The sequence below is a fragment of the Haliotis asinina genome, chromosome 4 (genome assembly GCF_037392515.1).
Source record: "Haliotis asinina isolate JCU_RB_2024 chromosome 4, JCU_Hal_asi_v2, whole genome shotgun sequence".
Taxonomy (NCBI): Eukaryota; Metazoa; Mollusca; class Gastropoda; order Lepetellida; family Haliotidae; genus Haliotis; species Haliotis asinina.
In genome coordinates, this window is record NC_090283.1 from 80,971,128 (window position 1) to 80,988,050 (window position 16,923).

At 43.6% G+C, this 16,923-nt stretch overlaps 1 protein-coding gene across 3 annotated transcripts; it reads left to right on the top strand.

Moving 5' to 3' along the window:
* The first annotated feature begins 49 nt into the window (after positions 1-49).
* Positions 50-15,686, top strand: LOC137281983 (S-formylglutathione hydrolase-like). Of its 3 annotated transcripts, XM_067813732.1 has the most exons (11): positions 86-134; positions 492-545; positions 1,933-2,008; positions 3,302-3,390; positions 4,165-4,263; positions 11,121-11,245; positions 11,650-11,714; positions 11,899-12,052; positions 12,682-12,747; positions 13,404-13,505; positions 14,237-15,686. In XM_067813732.1, the coding sequence occupies exons 1-11, from the start codon at positions 101-103 to the stop codon at positions 14,315-14,317; spliced, it is 945 nt and encodes a 314-aa protein (XP_067669833.1). In that variant the 5' UTR covers positions 86-100; the 3' UTR covers positions 14,318-15,686. The 3 variants fall into 3 exon arrangements, with proteins under 3 accessions (XP_067669834.1, XP_067669833.1, XP_067669835.1); XM_067813733.1 differs by lacking the exon at positions 492-545 and having other exon boundaries at positions 50-134; XM_067813734.1 differs by lacking the exon at positions 492-545 and having other exon boundaries at positions 106-153.
* Positions 15,687-16,923: the final 1,237 nt, after the last annotated feature.

Sequence of the window (16,923 nt, forward strand, 5' to 3'; positions counted from 1 at the left end):
GGCAAGGAAGCATCGTGCATTTGTACAAAGTACGTGATCGTATGGCGGTGATACGTTGCATAAAAAATGGCCTACTTTTAGTGTCGCATTCGTTTCCTTGATGGTGTTACGAGGACTGGCCGGCGTATTTCGAGGTGATGATTTGAGTAGCAGGTGTTAGTGCCTAGATTAAATGGTTGTTGAGCAATGACAGTAAAATGTCTAGTGTAGGATGGAGTCGTCAGCTGGCGAAGCAATTGGCAGAAATGAAAACTGATAGACTGTATACTAATTCGTGTGTATTTTGATCGTTTTCGGAATGCCCTAGTTAACGAGTTAACTGGATATAACTTGTTCAGCTGTTGTTGGGCCCACGGTAATATCACTCACTAGGTCTTAAGGAATATATATGGGCTTATGTGACGTCTCACGAGTGATTGAATTAAATCATGAAGATGCTGCAAAATCGAAACTTAGTGAAAGTTGAATATGAAATCTAATTATGGTTTAAGGGAATCCATCCAGGCCCAAGTGTGCAGTTGTCCACTTGTTCAGCCAGCTAACCGGTTGGTATACTTGGTAAGAACACGATCTTTAGCTGGCTGAACTATTGTACCCCAGGGATAAAAGTGAGAAAAATTGAATTAGAATGCACTTATGAAAGAGATAGCCATGCTTTGCTGTGTTGTTAGAGTAATGTTATTGTGAGAGTCGCATTAGGCTTTGCTAACCTACCTTCAGCCAGCTAAACGTCTTGTTCCTACCTTTAACTAATGTGTTGTTTGTTAACAACACATATTTATTGAAATGTGGCCTCAATCAATGTCACTGTTGAGATTGTCACTCATTTGTATGCTGGCATGAGTGAAATTCATGTTCATTATCACTGTCCTATACAACATTAAAAACAACAATAGTGGTTTCATGGCTCTATCAAAATTACGACAAGAGTGCACTTTACGAGGATTGCCGTGGAAGCAATTATCTCGCCACCTTACTACATCACTACAATTGCTCTGTCTCCCTTCGGTGCCAGTCCATAATCTTTAGGTTTAGGGCTAGGTTTAGAGGCAAATGGTTCAACCATACAGTATTATCACAAACAATTGTAACAGTTTGAACTTCACACTGGGAAGGTTTTGGAATTATTTTTTAATAAAATGATTCCACAGCCTGTTTTTCATCATCTACATAGTTGTCAGGGTGATAGCAGCATGATACACTTCTGTCTTTCACATAGAGTGTGCATGCTCACTCACACATTTTGAAATACTCTTAAGCAGTGTCAAGTGTGAAGCATTCTCAATAATCTTTAGGGTATACATTACGATAAGTCTCCACTGTACCCTGAATGCATCTATAGCTTGGTTTGCTGATTTTATTACCTCCCTTGCTGGCTTTTTAATTTTATCCAATCGGGTGTCTATGCTGAGAAGCTGAGCATACCAATCACAACTCACTTTCACTTCTTAAATTATCTAACCGGTTTAACTGGCCAACACAAATGATGCAGAGGTACTCTGAAAAAGGTAGACGTTCTTACGTATATTTTATTAAAGTTTTATACCTGTCATTTTGTTTGATTTCCCCTAAAATCTGAGTCGCACTGCAAGTTAAACTTCGCAACTGGGACCTCTATCTTTTGGCAAACTCGGTTGTACTGGTTGCTCAGATGATTGCCTACTGTGAGAAAGTGGATCGAGCAAAGGGCCGTAATTAAATAATCACTCCGAGCCATAGATTCATCCATGGTTTAGTTGAGATTTATCATAATGTATGCCCAGAAGATTATCAAGGATGAATGGGAAGAGACGTGCACAAATACTCCAAGTTATGCAATGTTCACTCCAACCATGAAGTAATGACTAAATAAGGACTATGCCTGGGTGAAATCTTTTACTTGAAGTGTATTAAATTAGAACAGAGTTTGACTGTATCTCTTTATCTTTTCAGCAACCATGGCTACTATAACAGAAGTTTCTTCAAATAAAATGTTTGGAGGTTGGCAGAAGGTTTTCAGCCATGAAAGGTATTGTGTTGCAGTGAAATGTTCTATTTTTGCCAATCCATGTCAGAGATTTGTCAGAGATAAGGGAGACAATTCCAGGGGGTGTGATTGTTCGTTAGTTTTGGGGAGCTGAAAGGGATCTGAGTTCCCAATTAACTATTTAAAAGAAGAAAAATGTAATAATTTATGGATAACAATTTCGTTATTTATTATGAGGCACCACCTCAGTCCAACCGCCTACAATGAACTAACAAAAACAACAGAACAGAGCACTCCAACTATCATTACTAATTAATCTCATGTGGTTTGTGTATCTTGTTCCGCTTCCTCAACAGCTGGCTTCCTATTCTTACTGCATGATTCCATTATAGTTGTTAATCACTTTGATATATTCCCAATGTTGTCCTACTTAATCCCTGTTACAAGTATGTAAGTTGGACGTGTGCTGCATCACTTTACTCTAGCTTGACAATGCTATAAGAGGCAATAGACCGAAACGTCACATCATAGTAAATAAAGAAGTTGTTATCTATAAAGTTGAATATTTTCTTATCATTCATTAACTTCTAAAATGCCAATCAAACAGATCGTTAGAAAAGAAGCAAGATTAGCAATATAGTGTGAGTCAGGATAGGTAAAAACAAAAATAGCATAAACTTCATCAGTCAGGATAAGGATAAAATATCAATTTTATTCAGAAAATTACATGTTAGATGAAATAGCACTGGAACTAATGGGAGGAGTCCATTAATATAATGAGGTCCCCTAAGGTGGTATTGGAGTCTCCAGACCCTCAGTGGTAATTGCAGTAACTTGTTGACTACGGCTTTAATGTATGATATTGATTTTAAAGTTTGTCTGATTGTCATGTGAAGGTGGTAACCTTTTTATTGTGTTGTCTGTAAGTCTTCAGTTCAAACACTGCACAACTAGCTGTTATTAGCAGATTGAGACATCATTTTCTACTGTTATGTCATTAGTACTTGGTATGTCCACAGTGTTATCTCATTTTGGTACGAGAACAACAGAAGCAATAAGACAAAGGGGGTAACTTAGGAAAGGCAAGTTAGTAGGTAGCACTGACTGATGACTGTGAAGTACAAATTGAAATTAGATTAGTACTGATAGGTGATAAGAACTGATTGCTAATTGGCAGTTGGCAAGCTGGGTGTGATTAGCAATGACTGGTGGTAGTATTGATAAGACACTTGCAGGAACAGTTTCTGCAGCTGTGTAAGTCAGCTCTCTGTCATTTAATCATTGTCGTTATGATTGTTTGGGAATGGGAACCTGAAGGATGAATGTTTGTTTCAGTTCAGAGGTGAAATGTACGATGAAGTTTGGCATCTACTTGCCTCCCCAGGCAGAGGGAGGGAAGCTACCTGTGCTGTACTACTTGTCAGGTATGTGTATGCAGCAGTTACCTCCCTTAGATGTGTCATAATGTGTGCCTTTCCTGAATGTGTCTGGTAAAGTATGGGGTTAGGATGAGCACAACTTCATGGTTGCTGCATTGGGTAGGCCTGATCTACTTGGTTGTCTTGCTAACAGGATGAATGTATTGTTGGCAACTGATGCAGCAGTTGACTTGCAAACCTCGGGTAATGTGTAAGACTGAAAGGGTTTTCCTCATGTAGAGAGCACTCACTTCTGGAGGTACATGTATCGGTGTTCTACATCTTATCCCTTAGCAATTTCAGGCATGCTTGAATATTTGTTTGCAAACTGAATCAAGGAAAACTGGAGACGTTGTGTTATTTTATTTAAATTACGTGCAATAGGAACAACACAATGCACTCCTAAACTGTATTTTTGAAAATACTGACACAGAGAAAATTGGAGTTTTTTTCACCTATTCCTACATTTTAGCGATAGACGTTTGTGATCAATACCAATGTAATTTGTTTGTCAATATTTAAACAGAAAATGGAATAGTTTGGTGTTTTTACCTTAATACTGATAATTGTTATCTATGTCACAGTAGTTCCCCATGCCTTCAGTCTACAATAATTTGAAAATTTGGAAGATTCTCTTGAAATTTACCATTTTGACCATTGTGTTAAACACCATCACTGTTGGCTTTTCTCACTCACTCACTCACACACCCACCCACCCACCATGTGTCTATTGTGGATCTATGATTACATCTCTTGTACCAGGCTTGTTCACTGTTTCAGGCTTAACGTGCACAGAGCAGAACTTTGTTACCAAAGCAGGTGCCCAGAAATTAGCCTCTGAGCTCGGCATCATCCTTGTGGCCCCTGACACTAGTCCAAGTAGGTACAAACAGATATATTAGGCAGTTGTTGAACTTTCCATGAGGTCAGTACCTGCTTTGTATGGACAGGTGACTAGGTCAGGTCAAAACCTTATGATTGAGTGTATAAACACCAGTACTGTCAGTACGTATGCACAAATAATGTACTCTGAACCACAAAGGAAATGCAGGGTGGAAGTGTTAATGGTGTCATTTGAAACGTCTGATTGACATAGAAATGCTAATTTTTAACTTACCTTACCATAGGTCTTATGCATATTACCTCTAGCTTCGCTAAACGAGATCAGACAGTCGTTGATTCGCCATCCCCTCGATGGCTACCTCATGTAATCTACGAATGTAGTCACGGAAGTGACGTGATCTCTCCACTCGCGCGAGAGCGCAGAATCCAAAATTCACTTTTACCTTTAGCGTTCGTGCGAACGGACGTGTTGGTTTGCAGTTTTTTTTTCCTACTGTGTGTAGTTTCAATAAAGTTGCTACTCCTTGGTAGGTATGGTTTGTATCCCCTCATTATGTATCAAAGTCAAGTCATACAAGCATTTAATGTGCTTACCTTGCTACCTCGTGTTGTTCTTTTCTCACTCAGGCTTGGCTTGTCCGTGTCGGAGGTGAGAACGACATGGCGTCCATGAGGGTAGTTCATCTTGTTGGTGGTTTGCCCGTCATGTTTCTGCCCATGCTTGGTCATTTTCACTTGTGTTTTCGGTATTTAGCATACTTTTTTCTGCCATGAATTTCAGCGTAGCGAAGGCAGCCATTGTGGTTGTTATTTTTCGCTGCCCCGCACTTACGGGTGTGCCTATTTTTTACGTAGGGGTGCAACTACTTTCTACATTTTTATGTAGGGGGTTTTCCTCCTAGTATTGTATTAACATGTCGTCAAGTCGTGGTTTCTTGTCTGTTACAGTTCTGTGTATGACTCGACACTATTGTACTGTCTGCAAGGGGCAGAAATCAGCCAAGGACCCACATCCCTGGTGTCCGGATTGTGCGTCCGCTGTTTGTTCCATCGATAGTCGGTGCCTACACTGTCAAGCGTTATCTCTCACCGATTTCAAGACCTTTTTGGCGGTTCGGAGGAAACGTTTTACGCAACGTAAGAGAAGAATGTCGTCGCCAGCGTCTTCCTTGGGATCCTTACCTGACGACCAAGATCTACCACCGCCTTCAATACCACTATCAACGCCGAGTGTGGAGCGCTCATCTATTACGCCGGCGCGCTCCTCTCCAGAGCCTACGCGTTCGGACGCCTTTGTAGATTTATCTCACCCGGATGCCTTATCCCATCCTGAAGTTCAGAGGCTTCTGCGATCTCTCTTGACGCCGGGCGCTGCTGTACTCCCTACCTCGGTATCTACACCTTTACCAACGACAGCGCCTAGACTTACGCCAGCGCCGTTGCCTGTACCAGCGCCTCTGCCTGTCCCGGCGCCACTGCCTGTCCCGGCGCCTTTGTTTACATCAGCACCGGTGTTTTCGTCAGCGCTTATCCCGACGCCAGCGCCTATTCCGACGCCAGCGCCTGTACCAACGCCAGCGCCAATATTGTTGCCGGACCCTGCTCCTATAACTACGTCTTATCGGATCCCCAGAGTGTCTCATACGCTGACTAAAGAAGAAATGTTACAGCGCCAGCTGGATGAAGAGCGCGCTCGTCGTTTAGAGGCTGAGCGCTCCCGGCGCAGATCTCGTTCTAGGTCCCCGAAGGGTCGGCGCTCTCGTTCTCCACATCGTAGCAGGCGCCGGCGCTCCCGGTCGGTTTCCCGCTCTCCAAGGCGCTCCTTAGAGGAAGACTCACGTACCAGAAGTAGACGTAGAGTGCGATCTCGGTCAAGATCACCACGACGTCTCTCTAGATCCCAGCGTTCGCGATCGCCGGAACCACTGCGGACTTCCGGCAAAGAATTTAACACTAAGAACTCTGCTTCCAACTCGAGTCAGCGACGAGAATCAACCTCTATTTCCTGGGAGGAACACGAGGAACAGTTCTTTTGCCCAGACTATGAGGAGGAACCTGGCAATGTTGGTGATAGTGATGGCACCTATCTTCCCTTAACTGGTGTCTTTGAGTGGATTGCCGACAGATTACCGGACTGTCCTTCCCCTTCTTCGGATTCAAACAACCCGGCGTCGATTCACTTGACTCCTGAGTTACTTATTCCACCACACCCTATGGTGGCGGATGCGATTACTTTGTTAGACTCGGACTTTGCGAAGTTATCCTTAAATCCGACCATCAAAGCGTCGAAGTCTAAGAAATCAGATTATAAAGTGCACAGTCTGGATTTTGCCGACAACGGGGCGGCGCTAGACGATTCAATTAAGAGGTTGTCAAGTTCAACTCCGTCATCTTACAGAGTTCAGGATTCAAAGTTAGCAGCTGTTGATACTGAACTGAAACGTATGCTTAAACCTATCTCGGCGCTTGCGTCAGCCACCTCCACTGCAGCCTTGGATTTGTCAGAGGATAATGCCTCGAGGGTGGATCATTTAACTACCATTTTTGCTTGGCAAGGCAGAGTACTCCATGACCTACTTGGACACTTACGTGCGGCGCTAGCCATGACTACTACTATGCGCCGATCTGGATTTTTAGATGCTTGTTCTTGGCAAGAGGAATTTAAACGTCAACTTCTTCGTGCACCATTTACGTCTAAGTTCCTCTTTGATGAAAAGATACCGTCGGTGTATAAACAACATGCCGAACTTACTAACACGGAAGTGGCGCTGTCAACTTTCGAGGCCTTGGCTCTGCATTTCGTGGCCGAGCCAGGGGTAATGCCAAGAAAAGATATGTACCCAGGAGAGAGTCGATCCGTTCCTCGTTTGGGAGGGGACGAGGTCGTACCAAAGACTCAGATGTCCAGCGCAAGCCTCAAGAACGTGGCAGGGATGCCCCAGCTACGTCCGGTCGAGGTAGGGGCAAGCGTCCCTACTCCGGCCGCTGAAGCCATGGACTACTACGACTGGGACCTCCCACCCCCAGTCGTACCAGTTCATCCGACCCCTGTAGGTGGGAGACTAGGGATCTTCTGGGCCAACTGGACATTCCTGGAAGACCCGTTTGTTTGCAAGATCCTGAGAGCCGGCTACAAGCTACCACTAGCCAGAGCTCCGCCGTTGACTACCACTCCCCTGTCACGAGGGTACTCAATAGATCAACAGGTACTTATCCTAGAAAACATCAACATTTTATTAACAAAACATGCTATAGAGATAGTGTCAGAACCCCATCTCTCCCCGGGGTTCTATTCACCCATCTTCCTGATACCCAAGAAAGGTTCCACCAAAATGCGGATGATTCACAACATGGCGACTTTCAACAACCTGTATTTAGCCGAGCCCCCGCATTTCCGAATGACATCACTGGATCAGATCCGAGCCAAATTGTCACCCGGAGCTTGGATGGCCAGCCTAGATTTACAGGATGCTTACCTGCACGTTCCTGTATTCCCACGTCACAGGAAGTTCCTGCGTTTCATATTCAACGGAGTACACTACCAGTGGCGAGTGCTGCCGTTTGGAATTTCTACGGCCCTGTGGCTTTTCACTCGGGTCACACTGCCTGTCACCCGGTTTCTGCACCTCCGGGGGATAGACTTCGATCCTTACATCGACGATTGTTTTCTAAATCACTGCAATCCTCAGTTGCTACGCAAACAACTGGACTTCTCCACACGCCTACTTCAACAGTTGGGATGGATTATCAATTTCGAGAAGTCGCAACTGAAACCAACGCAGGAGTTAACATTCATTGGGGGGTTGTTCCTGACTCGGCTCAATCTAGTCAGGGTCCCTCCCGATCGATGGCAGAAGATTCTCGCCTTTACGGATCGAGCTCTGTCCCTACCTCTCACCCTCAGAGAATGGCAGTCTCTGTTGGGCTTGTTGACGTCGGCGCAGGACCTCACCCTCAGAGGACGGCTTATGCTGCGCCCACTACAGAGGTTCCTATTACCATTCATTCGAGAGAACGACCTCCAGTCGTCATTTCTTCTACCCCCGCACCTGCATCAGTACCTCAGGTGGTGGACGGTAGAGTGGAACGTCTGCGCCGGTGTTTGTTTGACAAACTTCAACCACGACCACGAATTGTTTGTAGACGCATCCCTCTTGGGATGGGGTGCTCATTTGAACGGCCAGACAACCTCAGGGCTGTGGTCAGACGCCGAAAAGGAGTGGCATATCAACAGCCTGGAGATGCAAGCAGTCATCCTAGCGGTTCGCCACTGGCTACCGGTCCTAACAGACTCCAGACTCCTGGTAGCGTCCGACAATTCCACGGTCGTGTGGGTGATTCACAATCAGGGTACAACCAGGTCCAAACAACTTCTGGACCAGATGTTCCTGTTAGCGGATCTGGTAGACAGCAACGGCATCGTGATCGCGGCTCGTCACATTCCCGGCTGCAAAAACATTCTGGCAGACGCCCTGTCGCGCCCCGGCAAACCATCCCCGACGGAGTGGATGCTTCATCCGGACGCATTTCGCCAGATTTGCTGGCAACTCGGGAGACCACTGGTAGATCTTTTTGCCACCAGTTTCAATCACCAGTTACCAACGTACGTATCTCCCGTGCCGGATCCACAGGCGTGGGCAGTCGACGCGATGTCTCTATCATGGGAAGGACTGGACGCATATGCGTTCCCTCCTCCAATTCTTCTCTCGGATGTAATCGCCAAGATCAGACTGACGCAGAACCTCCGACTGCTTTTGGTCGCACCTTGGTGGCCAGCCAGATCGTGGTTTCCCGATCTTCGACGGCTCGCCAGCGGAGACCCTTACAAACTTCCAGAGTGGTTGCATCTGCTTCGACATCCACACAGTCGACAGCTGCATCCGGATCCACGGCGATTCCATCTTCACGCATGGGTCATCTGCAGAGAGCATTAAAGGCTAAGGGCTACTCTGCGCACGTGGCGAACGTTATAGCTCGCGCGCATAGAGTTTCTACCCGTTCTTTATATGACGACAAATGGCGCTCTTTTGAGAATTTTTGCGCACGAAGATCTCAAGATCCCATGGCAGCATCTCCTCAGTTTGTGGCACAGTTCCTTCTCTACCTACGGAACTCTAGATATCTCAAAGGCAGTACCTTAGGCACCTATTTGTCAGCTTTGAATTCTGTCCTTGCTATCAAGTCAGATTCACAGATCTCCAAGATACCGGAACTTATTGCGCTTCTCAAAGCTTTCAAGCTGGAAGACCAGAAGACCAAGTTTCGTCCTCCAGCTTGGGATCTTAATGTTGTCCTTCAACATCTCAGAGGGCCGCCGTACGAGCCATTAGAAGAAGCCTCCTTTGAACATCTTTCCAAGAAGACGGTTTTCTTACTATCATTGGCAACAGCGGCTAGAGTCAGCGAGATCCATGCTCTTGACGTTACTCAGATCCGATTTGAACAGTCAAGACACGGACGTGCTCATTTGGGTTTGCTTTGGGATTTTGTGGCTAAGAACCAGCTTCCCGGGCAGCCTAACAGGTTATTCTCCATCCCTCGTTTGTCTACGATCTTGGGTCATCATGACTTGGAGGAGGAGCTGCTATGTCCAGTCAGGGCTCTCAGATGCTATATTAAAAGGTCAGCCTCTAGGAGACGATCCCGCAAAAGGTTATTCATTCCCTTTGCCGTGTCCTGCAAAGGTGAAGTAAACAGAAATACTATTGCCCTCTGGCTCAGATCGACTATCCTGGCGGCCTATGACGACAAGCACCTGCCTCATCCGGTAGCAAGTAACCCGCACGAGATCAGGGCCTTGGCGTCTACGATGGCCCTCCATCGGAACTGCACAGTACCGCAGATCATGGAGGGCTGTTTCTGGAGGTCATCAACTGTCTTCGCATCCCACTACTTGAGGGACTTGGCAGTTGAAGACGTGGAGGGATTACAGTCATTTGGTCCATTGGTGGTTGCTCAGCAACTTACCCGACCATCCGCCCATTAGGTAACTACACTTCTACTTACCTTTGGTCTTAAGATTAACCTCACCCCCAGGGTGCGTCGGTTTTTCTTTGGAGTTCTATTGGGTTGCTCTTTGTCCTGTTCCAGGTATTATCCTGAGACCGTTGACATTGGCTTTCCCGAGTTCTCCTGATGCATGTGCACGGTTTGCTGAGGGATGGTCCTCTGGAGTCCACACCACCATCCATCTGTCGAAGCCATATGCATAAGACCTATGGTAAGGTAAGTTAAAAATTTGTTAAAATCTAAATATTTTAGATATTTAAATACTTACCTTACCATAGGGCGGTGACTCCCTCCCAACGCTGGATGCTCCTCCCCACTTTGGACTCTTCGGACCTTCCGGTTGACGGTAAAAGTGAATTTTGGATTCTGCGCTCTCGCGCGAGTGGAGAGATCACGTCACTTCCGTGACTACATTCGTAGATTACATGAGGTAGCCATCGAGGGGATGGCGAATCAACGACTGTCTGATCTCGTTTAGCGAAGCTAGAGGTAATATGCATAAGACCTATGGTAAGGTAAGTATTTAAATATCTAAAATATTTAGATTTTAACAATTTGTGTGTATTTCCCAGTCAGTTTTTAGTAAGTCTTTACAATATTATAAATTATGAGACATGACATCCAGTTGATGTGTATTTTTGTGGGCACCTGACTGCTTCTAGGCTAGTGAATGCGGTTGAAAACTTTGCAGTGTATAGTAATTCCACAAGCATTTTGCAAAATAGATCAATACTAGCAGAACACGTGTATACATAAATGATGTCAAGCCTTGAATTTGAACATCAAAGTTGTTGCTACCTGTCAACTCAGTGGACATAAGCATTCAATGTACAAGTTCCAAAAGAATGTGTTCTGAACTCATTTTGAGGTCATGATTATTTCAGGAGGGTGTAATATTGAGGGGGAAGATGAGAGCTATGACTTCGGTTCGGGAGCTGGTTTCTATGTGGATGCCACTCAAGAGAAGTGGAAAACCAACTACAGGATGTACTCATATGTCACTAAGGAGGTCAGTAGCTCGTTGACCTAGTGGTTAGTGGGTCATTGATGGTTACATCTCACTCACTCCTGCACGCAGGCACACACACACACTATCTCTCCTACACAGTCAGTCAGTCACTCACTCACTCACTCACTCACTCACTCACTCACTCACTCACTCACTCACTCACTCAAGCCATGTGGCAACATTTTAGAAGTAAGTTGATGCATTACATTTTCTGTGTCACATTTTCAGTTTAATGTTGTGATGCTTTCAGAAAACATTTTTGTTGCTTGAAATACTAACAGCATGTTGCTACATGCTTTCTTTCTGGCTAGAAAGACCATCATCTTGACTGGCAAGCTAAATCCTCTAGAAAAGTCTTCCTGCTCGTGTTGAGTATTACACATGTTTCTGTTGTCTTCCTGCAGCTTCCAGCCCTCATCAGCTCCAACTTCCCCGTCTTGACTGATAGGGCAGGAATCACCGGTCACAGGTAAACTTGTTACCATGGTCACTGCTTTTTAGAAAAATTACATTTTCCTTGTCATTTCAAGAAATACAGTAAACATAGAATAATGTTTGATTTACTTGTATCAGTAATTGGTTAAAATGTTGATGCTATACTTTGTCTAAGTTGCTCTCCATTCCGTCATGCCTTATGGTCTGCACTGTTTCAGTATGGGAGGGCATGGGGCTCTGATCTGTGCCTTGAAGAACCCTGGCCTCTTCAAGTCTGTGTCAGCCTTCGCTCCCATCACCAACCCCATCAACTGCCCCTGGGGCCAGAAGGCCTTCACTGGTTACCTAGGTGACAACAAGGAGGCGTGGCAGGTAGGTCACATGACAATTCCTTGTATTAGGCAGTTCTGTCTGAGTGTTTTAAAGTCAGCAAATCATTGGTATTCCCTGCAATTCATTTTGCTGGAGGTACTAGAATGGACTCACTCTGTGCCCTCTTGCACATTTGCCTCTTCCAGAGCATAACTTTCAAACTATTCAGTATTTCTTCACCAAACTTTGCACATAGATAGATCTGGTTGTGCCTTTTGGTGAGTGTGCTCTTTCCTGGAACAGAACTCTCAAAACTATTACCTATTTCTTTACCAAACTTGGCGCATAGATTGGTTTGGTGGTGTACTAGTGCCTTTTGCCTATTTTCAATACTTTCCGTCCACTTAGTCAAAACATTTGACATTATCATAGCTAGTAGATGTATTCATGAAGAGTATTTTGCCATTGTGGGGGATATTGATGACTTTGTAATGTTGTCATTGGTATCCTTACAGGGGCAATAGGTGACAGGTGATTAGAAGTTGGGCAAACCTTCAATACTATCTACATAAAAATCTTTGAAACCTATCAGGCTTTGCGCCTGCCATGGTAGTATTTTTCTGCCCTGTTTGTTTTTTAAACTAGCATCGTTGACGATGTCATCTCTAGTCCTTTGTTCTTCCATGCAGGAGTATGATGCATGCTGTCTTGTCAAGAAGTACAACGGTCCTCCTCTGGAGATCCTTGTGGACCAGGTAAGCTTCCACATTATCAGAACAGTGCTAAGAACGATTCAGTCATCATTATTAAAGGGGGCATGTAAGGATCTGCACTGTGCTGTGATGCAACCCTGGGCCTCACCTAATATATTTTTGATTTCAGGTTCTGTTCCAGGTCCCTGTGGTTTAGGTCTGTCAGTACCATACCAGTGTCATAAAAGTCGTAGACACATGATTCAGTTTAGGCTTGCTCATGTCGGAACTCTGTCACACTCTATGATATAGCCGAAGTATAATTCAAAGTGATGTCCCCCTCTCATACCCAAGAAGGTCCAAGTAAGAATATTGGCCTTCATTAATCCATGTTTGTTGTTAGAGGCAACTAACAAGGTCCAATGGTCGGGCTCGCTGACTTGGTTGACACACCATCGGTTCCCAATCACGCAGATCAATGTACAGGCTGTTGATCACTGGATTGTCTGGTCTAGACTTGATTGTTTACAGACCGACACATTATAGCTGGAATATGGCAGGTGGTGTAAAACTATACTCACTCACTCACTCACTCACTTTAATGTTATCTTAAATATCTGATACATATGACATTTCGTCAGATTTATGAATGAAGTTCCACAAAATGTTTAATTATTATTGATACATAATTTCTGTAAAGTGTGTTCCTATGGTTACAGGGTAAAAGTGACAACTTCCTGACCCAGAATCAGCTCCTTCCTGATAACCTGACCCAGGCGTGTGCGGAGAGCAAGATGCCCATCGTCATGCGGATGCAGGAGGTATGTTGTCACACAAATATCGCTAATGTAGTTCAGGGACCATTCATACTTTATGACAGGAATATGATGGTAATGATTTTAAAGAGGGGGTTCAGGGTCTGATAGGGTGGGATGTCACCCATTTTGTTCTAAGGCGGTAGTGGGGGTCATCCATTTTGTACATGTGCTTGAGATGAGTCATTCACATTGTACATACTTCTCCATAAAGTCATCATCACCCCCAAGCCATAAATTACGAATTGTCCCTTAGAATCAGTGCTATCTTTTTAGAGTCTGTTTAACTGCATTTGTTGCTGCCTGTAAATTTCAGTTTTCATTTGAACACACATCTGCACTTTAAACATTATAACAAGCCCATATTCTGACTTTTATAACTTAAAATTAATCAAGTGATTAATTGAGCCCATATTGTGACTTTTATAACTTATAATTACTCGTGTGATTAGTTGAAACTGTCATCTGACTAGGGAGAAGTCTCAGTGAGTTAATTGGTCTTGGTGTAGTTCATAGACTGTATGCTGAAGACTATATAAGCTCACTGTGTCAGATCCTGGCCATGTGATGACATAACCCTGAGTAGATCCATGTTTACTGGGATACGGTATCGGTCAACTTACACTCAAAACTAGGATTAGTTCAGGTGCACATCTGCATGTCATAGGCTCCATGTTAGCATAATAATTGTGAATATCAGTGTTTTAATAATTAAGTACAACATTGTTTTGTTTCAGGGCTATGACCACAGTTACTTCTTCATTGCCTCCTTCATTGACGACCACCTCAGACATCATGCACGATTCCTCAAGGCCTAGGGGAGATAACTGTGTCCAGTATGAAACTGCAGCATTCTCTAGCCAACGTCTGTGTTTTATTCTGCTATGTTGTCTAAGTTCTGTTGATATCTGGAGTGTCTGTCTACTGCCATGTTGATTGTTTGAGGACTGAATGTTATGTTAAAAAATGTTTCATTGATCATTTGATGTTCAGAATATGTGATTAGGTGAAATGTTTCAAATGCAGCATATTGGCGTCTAATCACAAGTTAACTTCTGTTTCCTAGCGATGCCAAGGTTGACTTGACAACTCTTCTGTCTTATTGTGTATGTGTTGTATTTCAACAGGGAACAGGTTGATTTTCTTAGATAATCATCAAATATTGTTAAGATAGTGCTTTTATTTTTAAAAATACCGGTGTAATGCTAAAGTTTTTGTTCAGATTTCTGTTGATTATTTTGTTACTTGGAATACGGCATGACTATTGTATGTGTGACCTGAGGTATTCAGTCTGGTGGCAGAAGTGAACAATAGTCGAACTCTGTTCATTTCAAGTTGGTTCATGGATTCCATGAAGAATTTGCTTGCAACGAATGACCGATTCTTTTGTTCGGCTAAATGCACACTTTGGCGAAGTGCACTTATACTTTCCGTATCTCAGTCCCAGCTTCTTGTTTCTGGCATAAAGCTACAATCAGTTACATCTGATGAGTTCCTGTAATCAGCAGCTGATGGGGTAGCCGGGCAGTTAAAGTGTTAGCTCGTCATGCCAAAGACCCAGGTTCGATTCCCCGGCCAACTCCCTGCCACAGGCCGCATGTTTCAATGAGAGAAATATCTACTGCATCTTGTGCTGCACAACTAACTAATATGCGTGCTTAACCTTTAGATTTATAACACAATATTTGATCTGCAACTTGTTCATAACCCTGAGGATCATTAAGGAGTGCTTCATTGGAAAGGGGCAGGAAAGAGACACCTGATCAGAAAGGGTATCTGAGTGCTTTGGTCAGAGTTTGGGGTGAAACTGGTAAGAGGCAGTGAGATCTGCGCAAGATATCTAGTTAGCGGTATGTTTCGCTGCGCTTGGAAAAGAACATTGTAGTGTGCACCTACGACGTATAGTACAGTGAAAGTAAACTTTGCAAACACTACGTACTTGGCCACATGCCCAGAGAATTTTGGGAGACTAAATTTGTACAGTCTTTTTTTTTGTATTGTTGTATTTTCTGTGGACTTATCCAGAAGATCTGTAAATCAAGAGATAAAGAAAATAGCCTCTGACCTCACAAGGTTTTCACAGGTGTAGTAATATGGTCCTTCATCGACATTCAGTTCTGCAGTCACCTTAAACAGTCAACTTGACCATGATATTTTTTACGCAGAATAAAACCTTTTGTAATCTAACTGTTGTTACGTTTACTACTTGTCATAATAACAGACTTTGTGTATCTCTTTTGCTATGTACAGGTTTTTGTGATTTATTATTTTCTTGGTTTTTATGGAAACGTTTTGGACTTAGCCTCAAAAGTGAGAGGTGTGTTTTGTTTCCGAAGCAGAACTAAAAAAGTTCTTAATATCTTTTAGCAACAACTTGGTTATATGTAGGGCAGACCCCAAACTCAAAAACCATTTCATATCTTTCAACAGATCTTGGCAGATGTATGAGACAGATCTTGAAATGGTGACTTTTGCTGATTACAGATATATGGCATTTATATTTTTCATGAATTCCATGGAAACAATTCAAACTTAGTCTGAAGAAACAATAACTAACTGTCAGATGATTTGTTCTTTCAAACATGTGGGGGCTGAGGGGATATATCATCTGCTGATGACTCTTGTTTTTGTTTTGTTGTTGCTTTTTCTGGTTCTTTTTTAGTGTGTTTTAAGGGGAAGGAGGGTCAGGTTTTTTAGGAGTTGTAGGTTCTTTTGACTGTAAGCACCTGTCCCTTATGTCTTCATCCACACCGTCATCCTCGATGTCTCAAGAATATACGTTCAGATAAATCCGCAATATACCCTGGATACATCTACAGCATTTGGCTTGCAGTTTAACTAATCAGATGTCTAGGCTGGGAAGTTGAGCGCAAAATCACAATTCACTTTTGCTTTATAAATCATGTCATGCTAAGGGAAAACTGTAAGAGTTTTTGCAAATATTTTTTTAACAGTTTCAGACGTGACAGTTTGTATGATTTCCCCAAAGTTTAAGTTGCACTGCGAACCAGGGAGCCTACATAGAGACTATTATTGTAGATTATCCCTGTGCGAATAAACCTTCGCGGCTGTGGCCACTATCTTTGTTGTCAATGGCTAGCTCGGATAGTAACGATGGCTCAGCTGACTGGTATCTGTGAGAATGTGAGAGCCAGCAAATCGAGCCGTCGATGCATCCAGGGTGTAGTGGAGATTTGTCGAAACGTATTCTCTGGAGATATCGAGAATGCCACTCAGTCTGTTATCAGTAGCACTTAAGGCCTGTTTCTATATGCACGTTCAAATTGGCATACATGAATACATTTTTGTAGACTATAGAGTTTGCTGGGGTGTGTGTTGCTATGCGTTCATAAGGATTTTAAGCACTATAAGTGGGATTTATTCTTGACAATAGGTCATATTCACCCCAGTAGTGGAGGAAGAC

Excerpts from the sequence above, each read along its gene's own strand:
- LOC137281983 (XM_067813732.1), top strand. The coding sequence starts at position 101 with ATGGTGTTACGAGGACTGGCCGGCGTATTTCGAG. Across the intron at positions 546-1,932 it reads CTTGTTCAGCCAGCTAACCG|CAACCATGGCTACTATAACA; the intron begins GTTGGTATACTT and ends TTATCTTTTCAG. Across the intron at positions 4,264-11,120 it reads GGCCCCTGACACTAGTCCAA|GAGGGTGTAATATTGAGGGG; the intron begins GTAGGTACAAAC and ends TGATTATTTCAG.